The following is a 20930-nucleotide window of genomic DNA, read 5'->3' on the forward strand; positions in this document are numbered from 1 at the left end:
TGCTTGTATTGTAGATCGGACGTGCATTTGGCAGCACAGATTTTCATCCAATTCAATTATAATAATCGAATTGAATGGTGGATCGGCCAAGTCGTCTGATGTATGGCTACCTTAAAGCGGAATATAACCCTGCATTTCAACTTTGCTCTAAAACATTATTTACAGCATATTATATGTAAAAAGCATTTTTTTTTTTTTTTTACTAGACCAGCATTGGAAGGGTTACACACAGAGGTTTAAAGTTCCGTGGAGAGATATGCAGAAGTTCAGATTGTTACATTCTATTTAGTTATTTGTATCTATTGATAAATGTTACACACTCTTTGGCTGACCAACTCCTTCTCAGTCAGAGAGAGTGAGTCACATGCCACACTTAGATACATTTATGTAAACAAAATGTATCTATTTCAGCTTCAGATGCGTCTGCAGAAATCTCCAGGAACTTTAAAGCTCTGTGTAACCCTTCCAATGCTGGTCTAGTAAGAAAAAAAATGCTGGTTGCATATAATATACTGTAAATAATGTTTTAGAGCAAAGTTGAAATGCAGGGTTATATTCTGCTTTAAGGAGAAAATCGATCTGGAGTCGGCCTGCGGTGTATGGGCAGCTGACAGATCTCTCTACGATCAGATTCGATCAAAGAAAGATTTGTCTCTTGGTTGAATCTGCCCATCATGGCTAGATGTATGGCTGCCTTTAGTATTAGCTGGTAATCTCTGCAAATTGTTTGCTAATTTTTGCATAATAAACGTCCTGGGCTTCAACTTCACTGGGAGGGCTGGGATACGTGCCAATATACAGCAATATAAAGATGTAGGACGTGGTTCAGATGCTGAAACCAGGAAAATTACAGGGATTCTGATACATTTACTGCAGTCCACTGTATGTCATTGCAGTGCTTTTTTGAAGTTGACCCGAACTCCTGCACAGCACACAATGAAAAGTCTTTATTCCACATATAGCTTTTCAAGAAATGTACTGCTCTGTATTCTGTTTGTTTAGCCAGATCAACAATTAGCTCCTTATCTGCAAATGTGAATAGGCTGCAGGAGAGCTCTGCCAAGGCTGCTCTCTACATACAGTAAACTCTGAGGATTAAAGCGAACTATACACATGTGAGAATTGTCTGGCATCACGAAACGATCCTTCGGACGGAAGTTTGGGGAATGATGCTGTACAGGCACCTAGCCTTGAAGCTAGCAATGTGTTCTGTTTGCTATGAAGGGGCGGGGGGGAGGGGGGTGACGATCGGTGAATGAGAGAGCAACTTTAATTGGTGAATGGGAGGTGGAGATAGCATTGCGATCGGTATTGCTAGGGCATCAGGTGTTAAGGATCTGACAGAACAGATCTTAAATGATTCCCAATGCCCGAGCAATATCTATTGCCAGCTGAAACGGTCCTTTATCGACTGTTTCAGCCGACGGTTATCCCATGTCTGTACGGAGCTTACCACTTTCAGTGCTCCCTGCAAAGTGAAACAGTTAGTTTAGTGTTTTTTAGGATTTCCATAAAGGATATGTTGTGGCTAATGTTTAGTTCCAGTAAGTGACCTTTCATTTTGCTTTTTCCTTGTAGGTTGATGCCAGTTTGTGAAACTGACCAGAAGTCTTCCAAGCGGAGATCCATGATTTGAAGGCCGGGGCGGGTTCTTATACTTGACATGAAGATGGAGGCTGTTGGGAAGAGTGAACAGCTGTTAGACTCTGAAGTGCCTCCTGTGACCCAGCTGAAGGTGGACTCTCCCACCGATGAAGGTGCTCTGGACCTGCAGTCCCCGTCGCTAAAGGACGGGACACAAGACGTCCCTGACTCTTCCGGACTCTCCTCCATGCCATGCCTGCTGAAGGAGCTGAGGAGAGACTCCTCAGAGTCCCAGCTAGCGTCTACCGAGAGCGACAAGCCGTCGACGGGTCGGGTGTACGAGAGCGACTCCTCCAACCACTGCATGCTGTCCCCTTCTTCCAGCGGGCACCTGGCCGACTCCGACACACTGTCTTCCGCGGAGGAGAACCAGACCCGGCGCCCAGAAGCAATAAGCGAAGGCTGCGAGGCCGCCGCCCAAGGCTCGGCCGTGGCCCGCAAGTCCAGGAGGTCCCGCTCCGAGAGCGAGACGTCCACCATGGCTGCCAAGAAGAACCGCCAGTCCAGCGACAAGCAGAACGGCAGGGTCACCAAGGTCAAAGGTCATAGAAGCCAAAAGCACAAGGAGAGGATCAGGCTGCTGAGGCAGAAGAGGGAGGCGGCCGCCCGAAAGAAGTACAACTTGTTGCAGGACAGTAGCACCAGCGACAGCGACCTCACCTGCGACTCCAGCACCAGCTCATCCGACGACGATGAGGAGGTATCAGGAAGCAGTAAGACAATCACAGCAGAGATTCCAGGTAAGGACCTATCCCCGGCATGAATTGTTTTACTCTGTGGCATAAAGCAGGTGTGGTTAGAGATAACTTTGCTGCCAACCTAAACCAGAAGTGGAAAAAGGCAAATTCTAATAGAGATCAAGGTGGGTGATAAATGAATGGGGACAAAAGAAGAAAGGTACAGGACACAATCATGGGCCAGATGTACTTTAAAAGGAACCTGAACTCTTGCACAGCACAGAAGGAAAACCTAGAGAAATCCACCCTGTATGTATTTCGAGAGTTAAAGGATACCCAAGGTGACGTGACATGATGAGATAGACATGTGTATGTACATTGCCTAGCACACAAATTACTATGCTGTGTTCCTTTTTTTCCTTTCTCTGTCTGAAAGAGTGAAATATCAGGTATGTAAGTGGCTGACTCAGTCCTGACTCAGACAGGAAGTGACCCTCACTGATAAGAAATTCCCCTTTTTACCTCTTTCTTGCTCCCAGAAGCCATTTTATGCTAGGAAAGGGTTTTATAGTTGGAATTTCTTATCAGTGAGGGTCACACTGTAGTCACTTCCTGTCTGAGTCAGGACTGAGTCAGCCACTTACATACCTGATATTTACCTCTTTCAGACAGAGAAAGAAAAAAAAGGAACACAGCATAGTAATTTGTGTGCTAGGCACTGTACTTACACATGTCTATCTCATCATGTCACATGTCACTTCGGGTATCCTTTAAACCTGTCTAATTTCCCCCTCATCTGTGACCTAATCACCAGTGTAATTTGATCTTTCAGCTGTAAACACTGGATGTTAACCCTATGTCTGCTTCCATGAAAGCAGGAAGTAAACACGCTGCAGATTTATTACAGGATTTCTATCAGCTGTAACAAAGAAATGCTTTTCTTTAAAGGTTATTAAGCTGTTGCTTATCTTTGAGAGCGGAGAGGAAGTTTGGGTTCAGGTCCACTTCAAAAGGGAACCTTAACCTCCTTGCCGGGTTATCCCAAACTCAGTTCGGGGTAACCTGCGCAGGAGGATTGCTCAGGCCCCGCTGGGCCGATTTGCATAATTTTTTTTTGTTACAAGCAGCTAGCACTTTGCTAGCTGCTTGTAACTTCCGATCGCCGCCGATCCGCCGCGCCGAGCTGCCCCCCCCCCCGCCCCAGACCCCTGCGCTGCCTGGCCAATCAGTGCCAGGCAGCGTTGAGGGGCGGATCAGGATTCCCTATGACGTCGGTGACGTCATCCCGCCCCGTCGCCATGGAGACTGGGGAAGCCCTACAGGAAATCCCGTTCTCAACGGGATTTCCTGCATACTCTGATCGCCGTAGGCGATCAGAGTGGGTGGGGGGATGCCGCCGCTCAGTGGCTATCATGTAGCGAGCCCTCGGCTCGCTACATGATTTAAAAACAAACAAAACAAAAAAAAACCTCCTGCGCTGCCTCCTTGCCGGAGGAATTGAACCGGCAAGGAGGTTAAGTGAACCAAAGGTGTTGAGTGTTACCTGTGGCTTCTTCCAGCCCCCTGTGGTTGATCAGGACCCTTGTTGTTCCGCTGTTGTGTGCCCCTTACAAAAGCTGGCAAAGTGAGCCCTGCTCCGGACTACAGTGCATGCGCAGCCCTGGCCTTTATCGTGCTTCCGTGACCAGGAGTGATCTGTGCATGCGTTGTAAGTATAGAAATCAGGGCTGCACATGTTAAAAAACAGATACTTAGAGGAACTGTCGTGAAACTAACATAATACATAAAATTGCTTTTTTTTTTTTTTAGATTTAGGGCTGGTTCACACTGGAGGCGCTTTTGGATTTTTCCAAATCGCCCTGAAAGCGCTTGTGCAATGATTCTCTGAGAAAGTTCACATCTGAGTGGCTCGTTTGCGATCCACTCAAAGAAGCGATGCATGGACCATTTTTGAGGCGATTTGCCTCAATGGAAGGTATAGGGAAGACGCAAAACGCTCATAAAATTGCTTTGTGCAGCGATTGCATTTGCTTTTTAAGAATAAATACATTGTATTTATTCTTTTCCGAAAAGTTCACTTCCTGACTGACGCCTGAAAGTGAAAAAACTGAATCGCTCTGCAAAAGCACTTACAAAAACTCTTACCAAAACCACCCAACTCTCACATCGCTGGGAAGGGGAAAAAAGCGTAAAAAAACGACAAACGCAACTGCGATCGGAATGCAATGTGAACGAGGCCTTATAGATGATTTAGTCAGTGTTTGCCCATTGTAAAATATTTCTTCTCTCTGATTTACATTCTGACATTTATCACTGGTGGGGACATTTAGTTCTGCCAGGTGATCTGTACGGAATGTTCGTTACGCAGAGTTCTATGAACAGAGGGAGATACTGCTTGCTTGGCAGTTGGAAAAAGCCACAATGCAACGAGGTTCACGGACAGGAAACTGTTAGGACCATGGTCCTGACATCACACTGTGGGAGGGGTTTCACCACAGTATCAGCCATACAGCGCCCCCTGATGACCTATTTGCGAAAAGGCAAAGCTTTCTCATGGGAAAGGGGATATCAGCAACTCATTGGAATTAAGTTCAGTCTTGGGTTAAAGTTCCTCTTTAAATTGAACTCCTTCGGTTCATTTAAGGTTCCCTTTAACTGCCTTGCTTCTCTTTTCCTCTCGCTCTCTTCTTGGGTTCCGTTAATGGACAGGTCAGTCAGATTTGACCATCTGACACCGTAATTGGGAAGAACAAGATCTCGGGCTTAAATTCCCAGCATTCATGTGTTACAGTAGAAATTGTGACTGTGTGTGAGGAGGTGGGACTTGCTGTAAGACCTCAGTCTGCTAACAGGAAACTAAAGCTGTGCTGTTGTGGTCTTATAGGACAACTGTTGTGAAAATTAGTACAATTTAAATTGTCTTTATTGTACATTTGTCCCAGTGTAAAATGGTCTAAATATCTTTTTTTCCTATGTAGCTATCACTTACAGTAGCTATTTAAAATCTGACAGGACTTAGAGTACTCCATCTCTTCAGAGAGGATCCTCAGTATTTTCTTTACTCTTTTCAAAAGTAGTCTTTGGAAAAGACCTTTTCAATGGTGTTGGCAAGCTAGTCTCCTCCTAGGTACACTATTCAGGCAGTTGGGGAGTTCCACTACCCTCCAGTGAGTGCTTTTGGAAAAGAAGGCAAATAAAAAGATTCCAGAGAATCCCCCACGAGGAGATGGATTTGTCAAAGATCTGTCACATTACTACTGCCTACTTCAAGTGGCAGGAACAAAGGAAATATATAATTTATAGAGCATTTTACTCTGAAACAAATACACAATTAATACAGGTTTTGCATATTACACGGTTTCTTATTATTAGTCCTTTAATTCTTTACGGATAGCTGCACAGCTGCAGGCAAACACAGCTAAAACATGGTTTTTGAACTTGAAAAGTTCAGTTTTTAAAGGTAATGCTTACAATTCACACTAACCAACCTGATTGCTTTGAGAATTTGCCTTGTCCAGTTTTGGGATTAGTTTGGAGTTTTATGATAAAATACAAAGACTTCAGGTACCTCTCCATATCGGCCTGCCTGTAGAGGCTCCCAATCTTGGGTGTGGAGGGAATAGAAACTTGTATTCTATCATTTGTACCTCTACCCTGCTTTCTCCTGCCGTCTACCCAAAGCCTCAACTTACTGGTGTGTTCTTGTTGGATTGTGATTGGCTGGTAGGGGTAGCGCAGAACGCTTGATTGAAGGGTCTGCAGGGTCACTTGGTAGTAGAGAATGTGGTTTCCTGGCTGCACAGTAAAGGGTTTGCTCTATTACAGAGCTATTTGCGGACAACTTATCATATTGGGTGAAATCCTATTTGCTGATTTTTCCGAAGAAGTTCTGCATTGAATTTGTGCTGTAGTATACCTATCTTCAACATGGCTTTAATGCAAAAAAATAAAATAAATCCTTGACAATGCACCATCAGTTTGTACTCAGGCATACTTTATTTTTTATTTCATCTCAGTCAACCATAGTTCATGTAATTCAAGAAAATGCAGTGTCCAATCAACTAAGGGTGACAGACAAATAAAGCTTTTATCCTTGCCACAACTTCTGCTTCCTCTTTCACAACCGAGGCACAGGAAGTAGATGTTGTTAGGCACAGTATATGTAAGAGGCACAGGAAGTAGATGTGGTTAGGCACAGTATATGTAGAGGCACAGGAAGTAGATGTTAGGCACAGTATATGTAAGAGGCACAGGAAGTAGATCTCGTTGGGTACAGTATATGTAGAGGCACAGGAAGTAGATGTTGTCGGGTACAGTATATGTAGAGGCACAGGACGTAGATATTGTTGGGCACAGTATATGTAGAGGCACAGGAAGTAGAAATATAGGTCAAGTGTATATAGGAGGCACCGGAAGTAGGGATATAGGCACAGTGTGTGTAGAGGCACAGGAAGTAGATGTTGTCGGGCACAGTATATGTAGAGGCACAGGAAGTAGATGTTGTTAGACACAGTGTATGTAGAGGCACAGGAAGTAGATGTTGTCGGGCACAGTATATGTAGAGGCACAGGAAGTAGATGTTGTTGTCGGGTACAGTATATGTAGAGGCACAGGAAGTAGATGTTGTTAGACACAGTGTATGTAGAGGCACAGGAAGTAGATGTTGTCGGGCACAGTATATGAAGAGGCACAGGAAGTAGATGTTGTTGTCGGGTACAGTATATGTAGAGGCGCAGGAAGTAGAAATATATAGGTCAAGTGTTTTATAGGAGGCACCGGAAGTAGGGATATAGGCACAGTGTGTGTAGAGGCACAGGAAGTAGGAATATACGTACAGTGTATGTAAGAGGCACAGGAAATGGGAAATATAATAAGCACAGTGTATATAAACAGGAAGTGGGTATTATAGGCACAGTGTATGTATAATAATCTGATTATAATCATAACATTTGTATAGCGCTTTTCTCCTGTTGGACTCCAAGCACTCATGAGCTGCAGCCACAAGAGCGCACTCCAAGGGCCACCCTGTAGCGTTAGGGAGTCTTGCCCAAGGTCTTCTTACTGAATAGGTACTGACCCGAGCCAGTGTTCAAACCTTGGTCCCCCATGTCAAAGGCAGAGCCCTTAACCAGTACTAGATAGGACCTGTTGGACAATTTCAACCCATTGATCTAATGGAAAATTGCACATTGTGGAGCAGGAATAATAGCCTTGAGTTACTTATTCTCAGATCCATTTAGAGCTAGACCTGCCCCTACCATTTAAAGTGTTTTGAGCATAGTTTGCTTAAAATGTTCAAAAATTCAATACTGTTTAGCCACAAATTTTAGCGCAGTTTTTAACCAAATGCAGACCGACGTAGTTTGAGTCTACGTCCAGCTGGTGGTGCTGCAGCTTGATTCAACGTCCTCGTAAACGAAGCCTCCCGCCGCGATCGTGCGCACCAGAGAGTGGGAGATTAAGCTGTCTCATGACAGCTGACATCTCCCCTCAGTGATCAGGAGCCATCGCGATTGTCTCCTGATCACATGATCACTACAATCGCCGGCGGATCGTAGTGATCACTACAGAACAGCTGTGGTAGGCGGGGAAGAGGAGGATCCACTCACCTTCCTGATGTTCCCCCGATGATCGGAGCTCCCCTCCACTCTGGCCGGCATCTCTTCTCACTCTGTTGGGTTCCAGCTTGATGACATCATCAAACCGCGACCCGGAACTGAGAGTCAGTGCGAGCAGGGATGCCGGCCAGAGCGGAGGGGCTAGAGCTGCTCACCGCAGGACCCAGGGAGATGAGTAAAGGCTTCTGGCTGTATTGAGGACACATGGCCACACAGCAGACACAAATGCCTAGCTATCTAAACTGGGGAACCGGCTGCCTGACCCCCCAAATGCCCCCCCCCCCCCGCAGATAAAATACCCTGGTCCTTAAGGGGGGTTAGGCTGCCAATCCCCAAAAGGATAAGATTCCATCAAAACACTGGCACATGTGCCATTGTTTACCATAAGAAAATAACCCAGTAGTTCTACTCCTCAGTCCTTTAAAGAACAAGCACCGCCCATGCTAACCTAGAAATAAAAAACACATATATAAGTAGATAAATACTACCTCTACTTACATAACAGATGTATTGTGCTATTCACGTAATGATTTCTGTGAATTTTACAAAGGAAAAGCAGAAAATCCAATTCTAGGCAGTGGCCATCTTGCCAAGCTAATGCTGACATCCTATCCTCCCTGACTCTTGTTTTTCCCCCTCCTCCCTTCTCTTGCTCATTGTGTATTCATTAGCTGCCCTCCTCCCAGAGTCTTTTTTTTTTTTTTTATTTACACATCCAATCACTGAGTCACCTCAGCCTTGCTTGTAAACACAAGTGATCAGCTAGGCAGGGAAATAAATGGAAGAGGAGGAATATATTATAGATAAAAAGAACTCCCAGCATTCAAAAGAACTCCCAGCATTCAAAAGAACTCCCAGCATTCCACTTTTTGGCACTGTTTGGCACTAGGGCCAGTGCTCCTATAGTATGTAATAACTCCAACATAATAGCAGAAAAAAGTTTTGAATGCAGGATTAGCATCTTTATCACTTAATACACTCAGACCAGTTGCTGTTGAAATTTGATTTTTATGGTGACAATACCGCTTTAAAGAGGAACGTAAATTAAGAAAATTGCTTATTTTTACAGAATTCATAAATGATTTAGCCAGTGTTCACCCTGATTTCTGTTCTTCCGTTTATCATTGATGCTGGCATCTTTACTCCTGGCAAGGTGAATCACTGTGGAAGGCTTTTTTCTCTCTATGAACTGAGCAGGAGCATCGCACAATCTCCCAGAGTGCTCTGGGGAAGACGTTATAGCCTAGGCTAAACATCACTAGGAGGGCGTAATTCTACATCAACATACAGCAATATATAGCTATAAGAAGCATTTCTGATGCTGGGTATCCTGAATAATTATTTACATTCTATAATATACATAGCATCGCACTTGCCATTTATTGGTTGGCTTGGTTAATAAAAGTGCTTCTAAAATGTTCCTCTTTTCCCTGTTGTAAATTATGTCTGCACTGCTCTTCCCTGTGCAGATGTGGCGAGTACTGGTACTTCAGCAAATGCTTGTATGCTAGTGTTTTAAAGTACAAGCGACACCCATGCTAACCTTGAAATAAAACACATATATAAGTAGATACATACTACTTCTACTTACATAACAGATGTATTGTGCTATCCACGTAATGATTCCTGTGAATTTTATAAAGGAAAAGCAGAAAATCCTATTCTAGGCAGTGGCCATCTTGCCAAGCTAATGCTGACATCATATCCTCCCTGACTCTTGTTTCTCCCCCTCCCTTCTTATGCTCGTGTATTCATTAGCTGCCCTCCTCCCAGAGTCTTCAGACACTCCCACTGAGGTGTATACTAACATGTGTATTAGGAACTACACTGTCTTTTCCTCCAATCACTGAGTCACCTCAGCCTTGCTTGTAAACACAAGTGATCAGAGGGTGTTTCAGATAAAAAAAAGCTAGGCAGGGAAATAAATGGAAGAGGAGGAATATATTATAGATAAAAAGAACTCCCAGCATTCAACTCTTTGGCACTGTTTGGCACTAGGGCCAGTGTATGTATGTGATCACTCCAAACCATAATAACAGAAAAAGTTTTGTAAGTTTTGAAAGCAGGATTAGCATCTTTAGCACTTAATACACTCAGACCAGTTGCTGTTGAAATTTGATTTTTATGGTGACAATCCCGCTTTAATGCAGAGGTAAATGAAGATAACATTGTGTATTGATCAGAGCCCCAGACGGCGTGCCTGAGCTTTTCCTGAGATGCAGGGCCTGTCGCTAAAACCCAACTTCTGGCGCCGTTTGTCTCTCTTTGACTAAACAGGTTTTTAGCAGGAAAATGCAGGCAGTAATGAGCGGAAGTCAGTTAGATGCTAATCCTTCCAAGTTAAATTTAGTGAAATCTATGAAGTTTTGGATTTAGACAATTTACAGTGTATCGGCCCTAATATACCAAAAAGGAGTCTATTAACTGTAATCTTTAGCGAAGGATTGCATTTTTTATTAGATCATTTAGCTTGAAATTCAAGATTGTTTTTTTTTATTGATTCACAGCATTAAACAGTGCTTCCTCCAGCCCCACTGTAGTACTGTGCAGGCGTTGAACGCTCCCGGCACTGGGGGGGCGCACGGTCTGGCCGTGCATGAGCAGACCGGTGGACTTAAAGGTCCGAATTGCGGGTAATCCAGGCGGCAGAGGAGGGTAGCGGGAGCGAACAGCCTGGAGGGGCTGGAGGAAGCCCCAGGTATGTAATTTTTTTCTTAAAGGCAAATCATCGGGCAAATTTACAAAAATCTGCTTTACTCACCTGTGGCTTTCTCCAGCCCCTTGCAGCCGACTGTCCCACGCTTTATCCGCCGCTGGCGCTGCACGGTGCAGAGGACGACCGTGAGGTCACCCTTTCTGCGCCTGCATCAAGCGCCACTGTCAATCACGGCCACGTTGTCCGTGGCTTACTGCGCTGGCGCAGTAGTTCTGCCCCTGAGCTGTGAGCCACGGAAAACGTGGCCATGATTGAAAGTGGCGCTTGACGCAGGTGCAGTAAGGGAGACCTGGCGGTCGTCCTCTGCACCGTGCAGCGGAGGTGACAGCGTGGGACAGTCAGCTGCAAGGGGCCGGAGAAAGCCCCAGGTGAATAAAGCAGATTTTTGTAAATCCGCTTGATGATTTCCTTTAAGTGCAGCCTGTTTAAAATAAGAATCTTGGGTGGCCTTTTCCACTGCTGCGTTCCGATTTAAGAAAAAAAAAATGCAAACGTTTCAATGTAAAGTATAGGAAGACATGAGAAACGCATAGAAATGCGTTTGGTTTTTTTGTTTTAATGTTATTTAGCTACTAGTATCTATTGTCAAAAATCAAGACAACACATGCCAATCAAACGCAAACGCATAAAAAACGCACATCAAAGTAGGTAAAAAATGCAGACGCATGCGTTTGCGTTTTGCATTGGAAATGGACCCTAGCTCAGTTTTGTTTTCGGCGACTCAGCCAGTTGATTGCGCCTGCGCAGCCCTGTTCGCAATCGTCCTCGATCAGGCTCCCCTCGCCGGGAGCATCCCGCGTATGAGCAGTACGAGAAAATCTTATACTGCTCATACACCGGACGCTCCTGGGCAACGGGAGCCTGATCGAGGACGAATGTGGACTGGGCTGCACAGGTGCAGTGGCCATCGACTGGTTGAGTTGCAAAAAAACAAGTCTCTGTGCGGGACTGGAGGATCCTCCAGTCCCCCACAGAGGCTTGTTTTTTTTGCAACTCAACCAGTCCCGGATTGTCCCGGTGCTGGCACAGGGCGGCTGCAGGGGGCAGGTAGAAGCCCCAGGCAAGTTTGAGGAACTCCAGTGAAAATAATGTAATAAAAAAAAAGTGCTTCATTTTTACAATAATTATGTATAAATGATTTAGTCAGTGTTTTCCCGTTGTAAAAACTTTTAAATCCCTGATTTACATTCTGACATTTATTACATGGTGACATTTTTACTGCTGGCAGGTGATTTAGCTGCTGTATGCTATTTTGGCAGTTGGAAACAGCTGTTAACAGCTATTTCCCACAATGCAACAAGGTTCACAGACTGGAAACTGCCACGAGTACTACAGTCCTCAGTTTCTTGTAGGGGGTGGGGGTTTCACCACAATATCAGTCATACAGCGCCCCCTGATGGTCTGTTTGTGAAAAAGGAATAGATTTCTCATGTAAAAGGGGGTATCAGCTGCTGATTGGGATAAAGTTCAATTCTTGGTCTGAGGGTTGTTTTTTTTTTTTGTCTGTTTTTTTTAATCGCTTAAGGTTTCCTTTAAGGGGAACCTGAAGCGAGTAAAATTTATTAAAAATAAACACATGACGTAGCTGCAAATGAATATTACATACTTGCCTCACATCAGTTCCTCTCAGAAGCTCACCATTTTCTTCTAACAATGATCCCTTCCAGTTCTGATAATAATTTGGCAGAACTGAAATATACCAGTTACTGTCAGTCAGCTGCTGACAGCAGCATATCAGCTGCTGTCAGTTACAACTGATGTGCAAGGTAATGTCCATGTTTCCCTAGGGCTCAAGTGAGTAATTTTACAGTTTAACAGTGTGCTGGCCAGGAAGCTGTTATGGGGTAGTGGCCATTTTTAAAATGTAGGACGGAGAATTCCATTGGTCACAGTGGATAAATAGAACGCAGGAGAGGAGAAAGATATTTAGTGGACTACACAGCAGGTAAGTATGACCTGTGTATGGTTATTTTGATTTTTTTTTTTTTTTTATTTTCAGTTCAGGTTCTCTTTAACCACTTTGGTACCAGTAGACTCTGCCCCCCTAAGCACCAGAGGCTGCTGGTACAGTAAAACGGCGCTTCCCGACGAATCGCCGCAGAAATCCGCCTCCCCCGCCGGTCACGCTGCTCTGTTCCCGCCGCAGGCTGCTCTCTCTGCTGTCTCTGACGGCAGAGCGTTGTGCACCGGTCAGGAGCCGCTTTCATTGGCACCTGACCCTGTCACTCAATGTAAGCCAATGGGATTGGCTCACAGTGATGACAGGGCCAGGAGCCAATGAAAACTGCTCCTGCCCGGCTCACAGTACTCTGCCGTCATAGAGACGGCAGAGCGAGCAAATTGTGGCAGGGACTGAGCGGCGTAAACAGCGGGTACGCGCAGTCAATGCGACATAGAGTTTACGTCCAGTCAGGGGCGCAGCACCACCTGCTGGACGTAGATTCGTACTGCCTCAGTCCGGATTCGGTTAGGTGTGTGACCTCATGCTTTGATTGTTGGACATTTATACTTGGATGGTCCCAAAAACATACAGATAAGTTAATTGGCTCCCTCTAAAAAAAAAAAAAAAAAAAATTGGCCCTAGAATACACTACATAATATAGACATATGGCAATGGTAGGGATTAGATTGTGAGCTCCTTTGAGGGACAGTTAGTAACAAGATATATATATATATATATATATATATATATATATATATATATATATATATATATATATGTGTATGTGTATGTGTATGTGTATGTGTATGTGTATGTGTATGTGTATGTGTATGTGTATGTGTATGTGTATGTGTATGTGTATGTGTATGTGTATGTGTATGTGTATGTGTATGTGTATGTGTATGTGTATGTATGTGTATATATGTGTATGTATATGTATGTATATGTGTATGTGTATGTATGTATATGTATATGTATATGTATATGTATATGTATATGTATATATGTATATGTATATGTATATGTATATATGTATATGTATATGTATATGTATATATGTATATGTATATGTATATATATATATATATATATATATATATATATATATATATATATATATATATATATACACACTGTACAGCGCTGCGTAATATGTCGGCGCTATATAAATACTCAATAATAATAATAATAATAATAATAATAATAATAATAATAATAATGGTCAGCACCTAGCACGATGGTTCCTGGGGGATCACTATACCGTGGATTAAATGGGCACTATGGCGAATAATTGTAACATTTTAAATATGTGCAAACATAAACAAATAAGTACATTTCTTCCAGAGTATAATGAGCCATAAATGACTTTTCTCCTATGTTGCTGTCACTTACAGCAGGTAGTAGAAATCTGACAGAAGTGACAGGTTTTGGACTAGTCCATCTCTCCATGGGGATTCTCAACAAGGCTTTTATTCTTCATAAAGATATTCCCCCAAAAAGGATGTAAACAATGATGCTGGCCAGCTTCCCTGCTTGCTGCACAGTTTTTTGGCAGTTGGACAGAGCAACTGCCAATCACTAAGTCCTTTTGAAAATAACTAAATCCCTGAGAATCCCCTATGAAGAGATGGACTAGTCCAAAACCTGTCGCTTCTGTCAGATTTCTACTACCTACTGTAAGTGACAGCAACATAGGAGAAGATTTATGGCTCATTTTACTCTGGGAAAAACGTACTTAGACACTCTGAAGCGAGAATAAATCTCGCTACAGAGCTCATAGTTAGCAGGGCATGTGTGCCCCTGCTAAAACGCCGCTATCCCGCGGCTAAACGGGGGTCCCGTCACCCCCAAATCCACCCCCACAAACCTTGGTCGTCTTCTTGGTCGCAGATTTTCTCTTCCTGGAGGCAGGGCTAACGGCTGCAGCCCTGCCTCCAGTCGCGTCTTTCAGCGGCACATCGCCGCCTCTACCCCGCCCCTCTCAGTGAAGGAAGACTGAGAGGGGCGGGGGAGAGGCGGAGATACGCGCTGACAGACGCGCGTGGGGCAGGGCTGCGGCGGTTAGCCCTGCCCCAACCAGGAAGCGCTCCCCGGCTGTACGGAGGGGATTTGGGGGTGAAGGGACCCCCGTTAAGCCGCGGGATAGCGGCGGTTTAGCAGGGGCACACATATCTATGAGGTCTGAAGCGAGATTTATTCTCGCTTCAGACTCTCTTTAAATTTTAAAATTTTTCACCATAGTGCCCCTTTAATGAATCATTCTGTTCCATACTGTGACAAAGGGGGGTGTTATGTGGCCCCAGAATGATCGTTGGTAATCGGATGATAAAGGATTATGTATCAATAAAGAGCACTTTGTGACTGTACACATTGTTTGGACCCTCTTGGCTCTTCATTCGAACACTATTACTGGTCCGGCACCGAGGAAATGCTGTGCGACCTCGTGCTTTGATTACTGCGTTTTGTTTTACCTGGTGGACCTGAACTCTTGCACAGGATAGAAGGAAAAAAGAGAAAAGCACCCTGTAGAGAGTTCAGCCTAATTCCCCCTCATCTGTGACTAATCCCAACTGTAATTCAGTCTCTCAGCTGTGTCAGCTGGCTGCCTCGGCAGAGCAGCTAATTTGTAAACACAGGATGTTAACCCTATGTCTGCTTCCACTACAGCAGGAATTAGACACACAGCAGAATTACTGCAGGATTTGTGTGAGCTACCGTAAAACAAAGAAATTTTTTCTTGAAAAATTATTATGCTGTTGCTTATCTTTTAGAACAGAGAGGAAGTTCTAAGTTCCGATCCCCTTTAATGTTAGAAAGTTACTGTACAGAATGGCTAAAAAGACACGAGATGTTATAAAGGGGGTCTCTTGTGCAATATGTTAGATGTGACTGTATATAGTGAGCTGTCCCGGCAGCCTCAGTATTAGTGCAGCTATCGGCTCAGGAATGTGTGAGACTGTTCCTCAGGCATGTAAGGAATGAGCACGTCCGTTTATTAATGGCCTGTTCCAGTATAAAATGCGGCGTGTTATGTCTGCAGATAAGCATATAAAGGGTTTATTGCTGTGACAACGTGTCCGACAGCCTTTTCAACACGTTTATTATTGTTCCTTGTGGTGACTACAGACATGTGAGCGAGGAGGCAACCTTGCAGGTCTCATCACGCATCTTCTATGTGCAATGCTAATAAACTACAGCTAAGTATTCCCAGATCCAGCCCAGCCTTCAGCACAGGACAGATCCACAGAGGGGAGAGGGTCACCTCCCCTATATCCGCTAGCTAGGCTGCAGTGTGGTGTCAGAAGGCAAAGCGGCCTTATTAAGACCATTACCAGTGACCAAGAATTGAACTTCATCCCAATCAGTAGCTGATACCCCCCTTTACATGAGAAATCTATTCCTTTTCTCAAACAGACCATCAGGGGGCGCTGTATGACTGATATTGTGGTGAAACCCCTCCCACAGTGTGATGAAAGGACCATGGTTCTGACATCACACTGTGGGAGTCTTGTTGCATTGTGGGAAATAACAGCTGTTTACAACTGCCGGAAAAGCAAGCAGCATCTCCTTCCAGTGACATCACCTGCCAGCAGTAAAAATGTCACCATGTGATGAATGTCTGAATGTAAATCGGGGAGAGGAAATAATTTACAATGAGCAAACACTGACTAAATCATTTATACATAATTATTATAAAAATTAAGCACTTTTTTTTTTACATTATTTTCACGCTTTAAATTAAAATTTGTATGTATGCATCTGTATAATATGTAAATTTGCTCTGGCGCAAAACGAGCTAAACAATTACTTTTCTCATATGTTTGCTACTTAAAGTGGATCCGAGATGAACTTTTACTCATTGCATAATTGGGTTCCTTTCCTATTGTTTATAGGGCATTCCTCAAGCCAAATACTTTTTTGTTTTGTTTTAATACTTTAATTCCCTAGAAACTAAACAAGCCTCGCTCACAACCTTTCAGAGAGCCTTGGCAGTAGCAAGGGCTCATGGGAGCTCAGTCTGGGCAGGAGGAGGGGGAGGTATTACTAGCCAGAGATTTCAGAGGCAGAGGAGAGGAGGAGGAGGGGGGATTAGGCTGAGTACTGAAGATGCAGATATGCTTTTGCCTGTGTGTAATGTTTACAAACTACATGGCTGCTGTTATTGTATCACAGGAAGAAATAATCATATTCTATTGAAGCTGTTTGCAGCTAGATTTGCTGTGTAAACTATCTAAACTTTAGATAAGATATATAGACAAGTTACTTGTTATAGTTAGTTTTTCATCTTGGATCCGCTTTAAAGTAGATAGTAAAAGTCTGACAGAACTGACAGGTTTTGGACAAGTCCATCTCCTCATAGGGGATTCTCAGGGTTTTCTTTTTCAAAAGCACTTACTGAGCGGCACTTGCTGTAACTGCCAAAATAGTGCAAGTGGGTCGGGAGGTTAGCTGACCTCTTTGTATAGATTATTTTTGTAAAGAATAAAGGAAATACTGAGACTCCCCCATGAGGAAATGGATTAGTTCAAAACCAGACAGTTCTGCCAGAATTTTACCTACTGTAAGTGGAAGCAACATAGCAGAAAAATAATTTATAGCTCCTTTTATTCTGGGAGTGTAATGGTTTAGGGTGCTGCCTGTGACACAGGAGACCTGGGATTGAATCTTAGCTCTGCCTGCTCAGTAAGCCAGCACCTATTCAGTAGGAGACTTTGGGCAAGACTCCCTAACGCTGCTTTTTCCTATAGAGCGCCCCCTAGTGGCTGCAGCTCTGGCGCTTTGAGTCCACCAGGAGAAAAGCGCAATATAAATGTTCTGTGTCTTGTCTTATATGTATGTGTACAGATGTATTTTAAAGTTTAAACTTTTCGCAAAGACAATCTTTTAGAAAGGCACCATAACGGCACATAGAATGTAGTAAATTATTCAGGATACTCACTTTTATATTTTCCTTTTTTCAGCATCAGAAATACTTCTTATATCTTTATATACGGTAGCTATATGTTGTTATAACCCCGGCCTCCCAGTCATGTTTAGTCTCGCTATTTAGTTATGCAGCCTCCTCCTCCCAGTGCATTCTGGGAGACAAGATGTTGGTTTTGGCTCATTTCAGAACAAACAACAAAAGTAAACAAACATTCTGCAGTGATGCACCTGCCAGCAGTAAAGATGTCGTTACCATGTAATACATTTCAGAATGTAAATCAAAGTGAGGGAAGATTCTACAATGGGCAAACACTGAATTTATAAATTAATATTTTAAAATATAAGCAATTTCAATAATTGTTGCATTCAGATAAGTTAATCTGCTGTTCAGTGTCACTGGTTACTGGAGGCACAGTTGTTTTTTTTTTTTGTTTGTTTAAGTTTTAGGAAGCTTTTTTTTTTATTTTTATTTTTTTTATTTTTTAAATATCTTATTAACACTTGGTGCTATATTGATGAGAAGTTGTTTTGTCCAGTCAGGTCCCAGTCATCTTGTGTTCTTTATATATGTTACGGCCAAAACCAGAAATCGGCCAATTCTAGAATTGGCCGGCCGTTTCTAGAACTGGCCGATTTGACGTCGGCCAAAGTCCAAAATGCTGTGAATTTCTGACATTGGCCGGCCAGTTCTAGAACCGGCCAAAGTCAGTCGGCCAAAGTCCAAAACATACAAATCCCAGCACCATGAATGGAACTTCCTCTCTGCTCTGAAAGATACAGCATGAAAATCTTTTTTTAAGAAAAGCATTTCTTAGTTACAGCTGATACAAATCCTGCAATAAATCTGCAGTGTGTCTACGTCCTGCTTTCTTGGTAGCAGACATATTGTTAACATCATGTGCTTTTAAATTAGCTGCTCTGCTGTGGCAGTCAGGTGACACAGGGGAGAGATCAAATTACAGTGGTGATTAGTCAAAGATGAGGGGGATGCATGGCTGTGGGTGCTTTGCCTGGGGGCTGTGCATGGCTGTGGGTGCTTTGCTGGGGAGGGGGGGGGGATGCATGGCTGGGGGGGGGGGGGCTTTTCTGGGTGCTGTGCATGGCTGGGGGGTGTTTGCTGGGTGCTTTGCATGGCTGTGGGTGCTTTGCTAGGGGGCTGTGCATGGCTGGAGGGGGGGGTTGTTTGCTGAGGGCTGTGCATGGCTGTGGGTGCTTTGCTGAGGGCTGTGCATGGCTGTGGGTGCTTTGCTGGGGGGGGGGGGGGATGCATGGCTGGGGGTGCTTTGCATGGCTGGGGGGCTTTTCTGGGGGCTGTGCATGGCTGTGGGTGCTTTGCTGGGGGGGGGGGGGGGGGCGGCATGTGATTAGTGACAGAGGAAGGGGAATTAGACAGGCTAAAGTCTCTAAATTAGACAGGCGAAGCTCTCTAAATACATACAGGGTGCTTTTCTGTTTTCCTTTTACCCTGTCCAAGAGTTCAGGTCTACGACGTGAAGAGCTGTGAGGGCGGAGGTGGAATCAGCTGCAGCCGGCAGCATACAGGCCAGCCCCTGGTCCCTGCAAGAGAGGTGTGAGGAGGACTTAGGGGAAGGCAGCAGCAGCCAGGGACACAGCGGGGACAGCGCGTACTTGAGCGCTGAGCAGAGCCGGGATAGATGGAGCGGCTGTGCGGGGAAAACGAAGGCTGCAACCGGCAGCATACAGGCCAGCCCCGGGTCCATGCAGGAGAGGGGTGAGGAGGACGACTACGGGGAAGGCGGCGGCAGCAGCAGGGACACAGCGGGGGACTGCAGCTGAGCAGAGGGACGCTTGCAGCAGTGGGGAGAGGTGCGCTTTGGGACTTGGCCGGCCAAAGTCCGAAATTCATGCACGTTTCTTACTTTGGCCGCATTAGCTGGCCACTTCGCATTCTGACTGGCCAGAACCCGAAGTCGCCAGACTTCGGGTTCTGGCCGTAACATATATAAGAATGCCACCTGCTTTGAAGAGGTGATAAGAGAACAATAAGAGCAAAGTTAATGGAGACTCACAAGCAGAAGCAGTGAAATCTCCCCCCAGGCAGCAGCAGGGAGAGCGGAACAAACAAGGCTTCCCCTGAGTACCTTAGGCTGTGGGTTTAACCTCTTGGGTTCCTGCTTTTAAGATGAGTGTTTCACATCACAAAGCCTGCATTTGTAAAATTTCTTGACATTCTTCTAAGCTGTGGCAATTAGATTGTTTAGAAAGACTAATGGATTCAGAGCAGATTCAGGGCAAGCGGAGGCAGTATAACAAAACATGCACATCTAGATTGAAGTTGGGATGCCTCTTTTATTGTATTGCGGTTTCTGCACAGAGAACAGCAAATGTAACAACTCAGCCAGCTACTCTTCTCATGTTACCGACAGTTTCGTTAGGTAAATCCCCGCACTTCTACCACAGCTGTGAAAATCTTTATGAATTGGCACACACAAGTCTAAAATACTGAATGCTGTATTTTCCCAACCAGATTTTTTTTTTTTTTACCGCACAGCCTTTTATGAATTGACCCCAAAGTGTACATGCATCAAAATGTCTCTACTAAGGTACAATTACGTATGTTCACGTATGACGTGTGAAAAGACTTGCCTGCTTACAGGTTTCTTTTTTTGTGGTCTGTAAGCTTTTGTATTCAAATAAAAAAAAACCTTGTTTTTGCCTGACTCTCTAGTAGCAGGCCAAGATGGAGAGGGCAGTGAAAAGTTGGCTCATGGTAAGTGGTTACACTCTTTCCTCGCAGCACTGGGGTTGCTGGATTCACATTTTATCCAGGAAGCTAGTTGCATGGAGTTTGTGTTCTCTCTGTATTGGTGTGCGGTTACCCCAGGCACTCTTTTATATGGGAATTTCAGTTTATATGCATTGAAATCCAACAATTTCCTTCTGATATTTCCATACAGCATATGTTGTCTTCAGCTGTGTGACATTTTAAGCAGATTCTCATCCTGGTGGAAATAACCTAGAGAGAGCGTCATGAAAGTAACATTGTCATTTTACAGATATCTGAATATCGGTTACCCCTGATGGAGAGCACTTTACAAATCCTTTTCTGTTTAGTGTCTGGTTATGAAGACTTTTGTATAGGAGTAAATATCTGGTTTTGCGTTTCTAATCTTGCGTCATGGGAAATAGTCCAGCAGAAAATACCCAAGCAACTCGGGGTGACCCAGAACCACTAGGAAAGTATAGGGGACTAAAAAAGACCCCAAATCACTCCTACTAAAAAGCCAACGCTCAATGTAGTTTGTCTTCTTAAAACAGAAGGTATCTGCGATAATTCAGCTTTAGGATCTGTAACATCAAAAACATCCCCTGGGGGGTACTCACCTCAGGTGGGGGAAGCCTCCGGATCCTAATGAGGCTTCCCACGCCGTCCTCTGTCCCTCAGG

General features: G+C 44.3%; 1 protein-coding gene across 3 annotated transcripts in view; it reads left to right on the forward strand.

Annotated features, from left to right (window-relative positions):
• Positions 1 to 20930, forward strand: part of ARK2N (arkadia (RNF111) N-terminal like PKA signaling regulator 2N) — a 144493-nt gene that overhangs the window by 27794 nt on the left and 95769 nt on the right. For all 3 annotated transcript variants that reach the window (XM_068252248.1, XM_068252258.1, XM_068252240.1), the window contains exon 2: positions 1579 to 2384. In XM_068252248.1, the coding sequence (XP_068108349.1) occupies positions 1664 to 2384 (721 nt within the window). In that variant the 5' untranslated portion in view covers positions 1579 to 1663. The remainder of the gene's footprint in view (positions 1 to 1578; positions 2385 to 20930) is intronic.

This window comes from Hyperolius riggenbachi, chromosome 1 (genome assembly GCF_040937935.1).
Source record: "Hyperolius riggenbachi isolate aHypRig1 chromosome 1, aHypRig1.pri, whole genome shotgun sequence".
NCBI lineage: Eukaryota > Metazoa > Chordata > Amphibia > Anura > Hyperoliidae > Hyperolius > Hyperolius riggenbachi.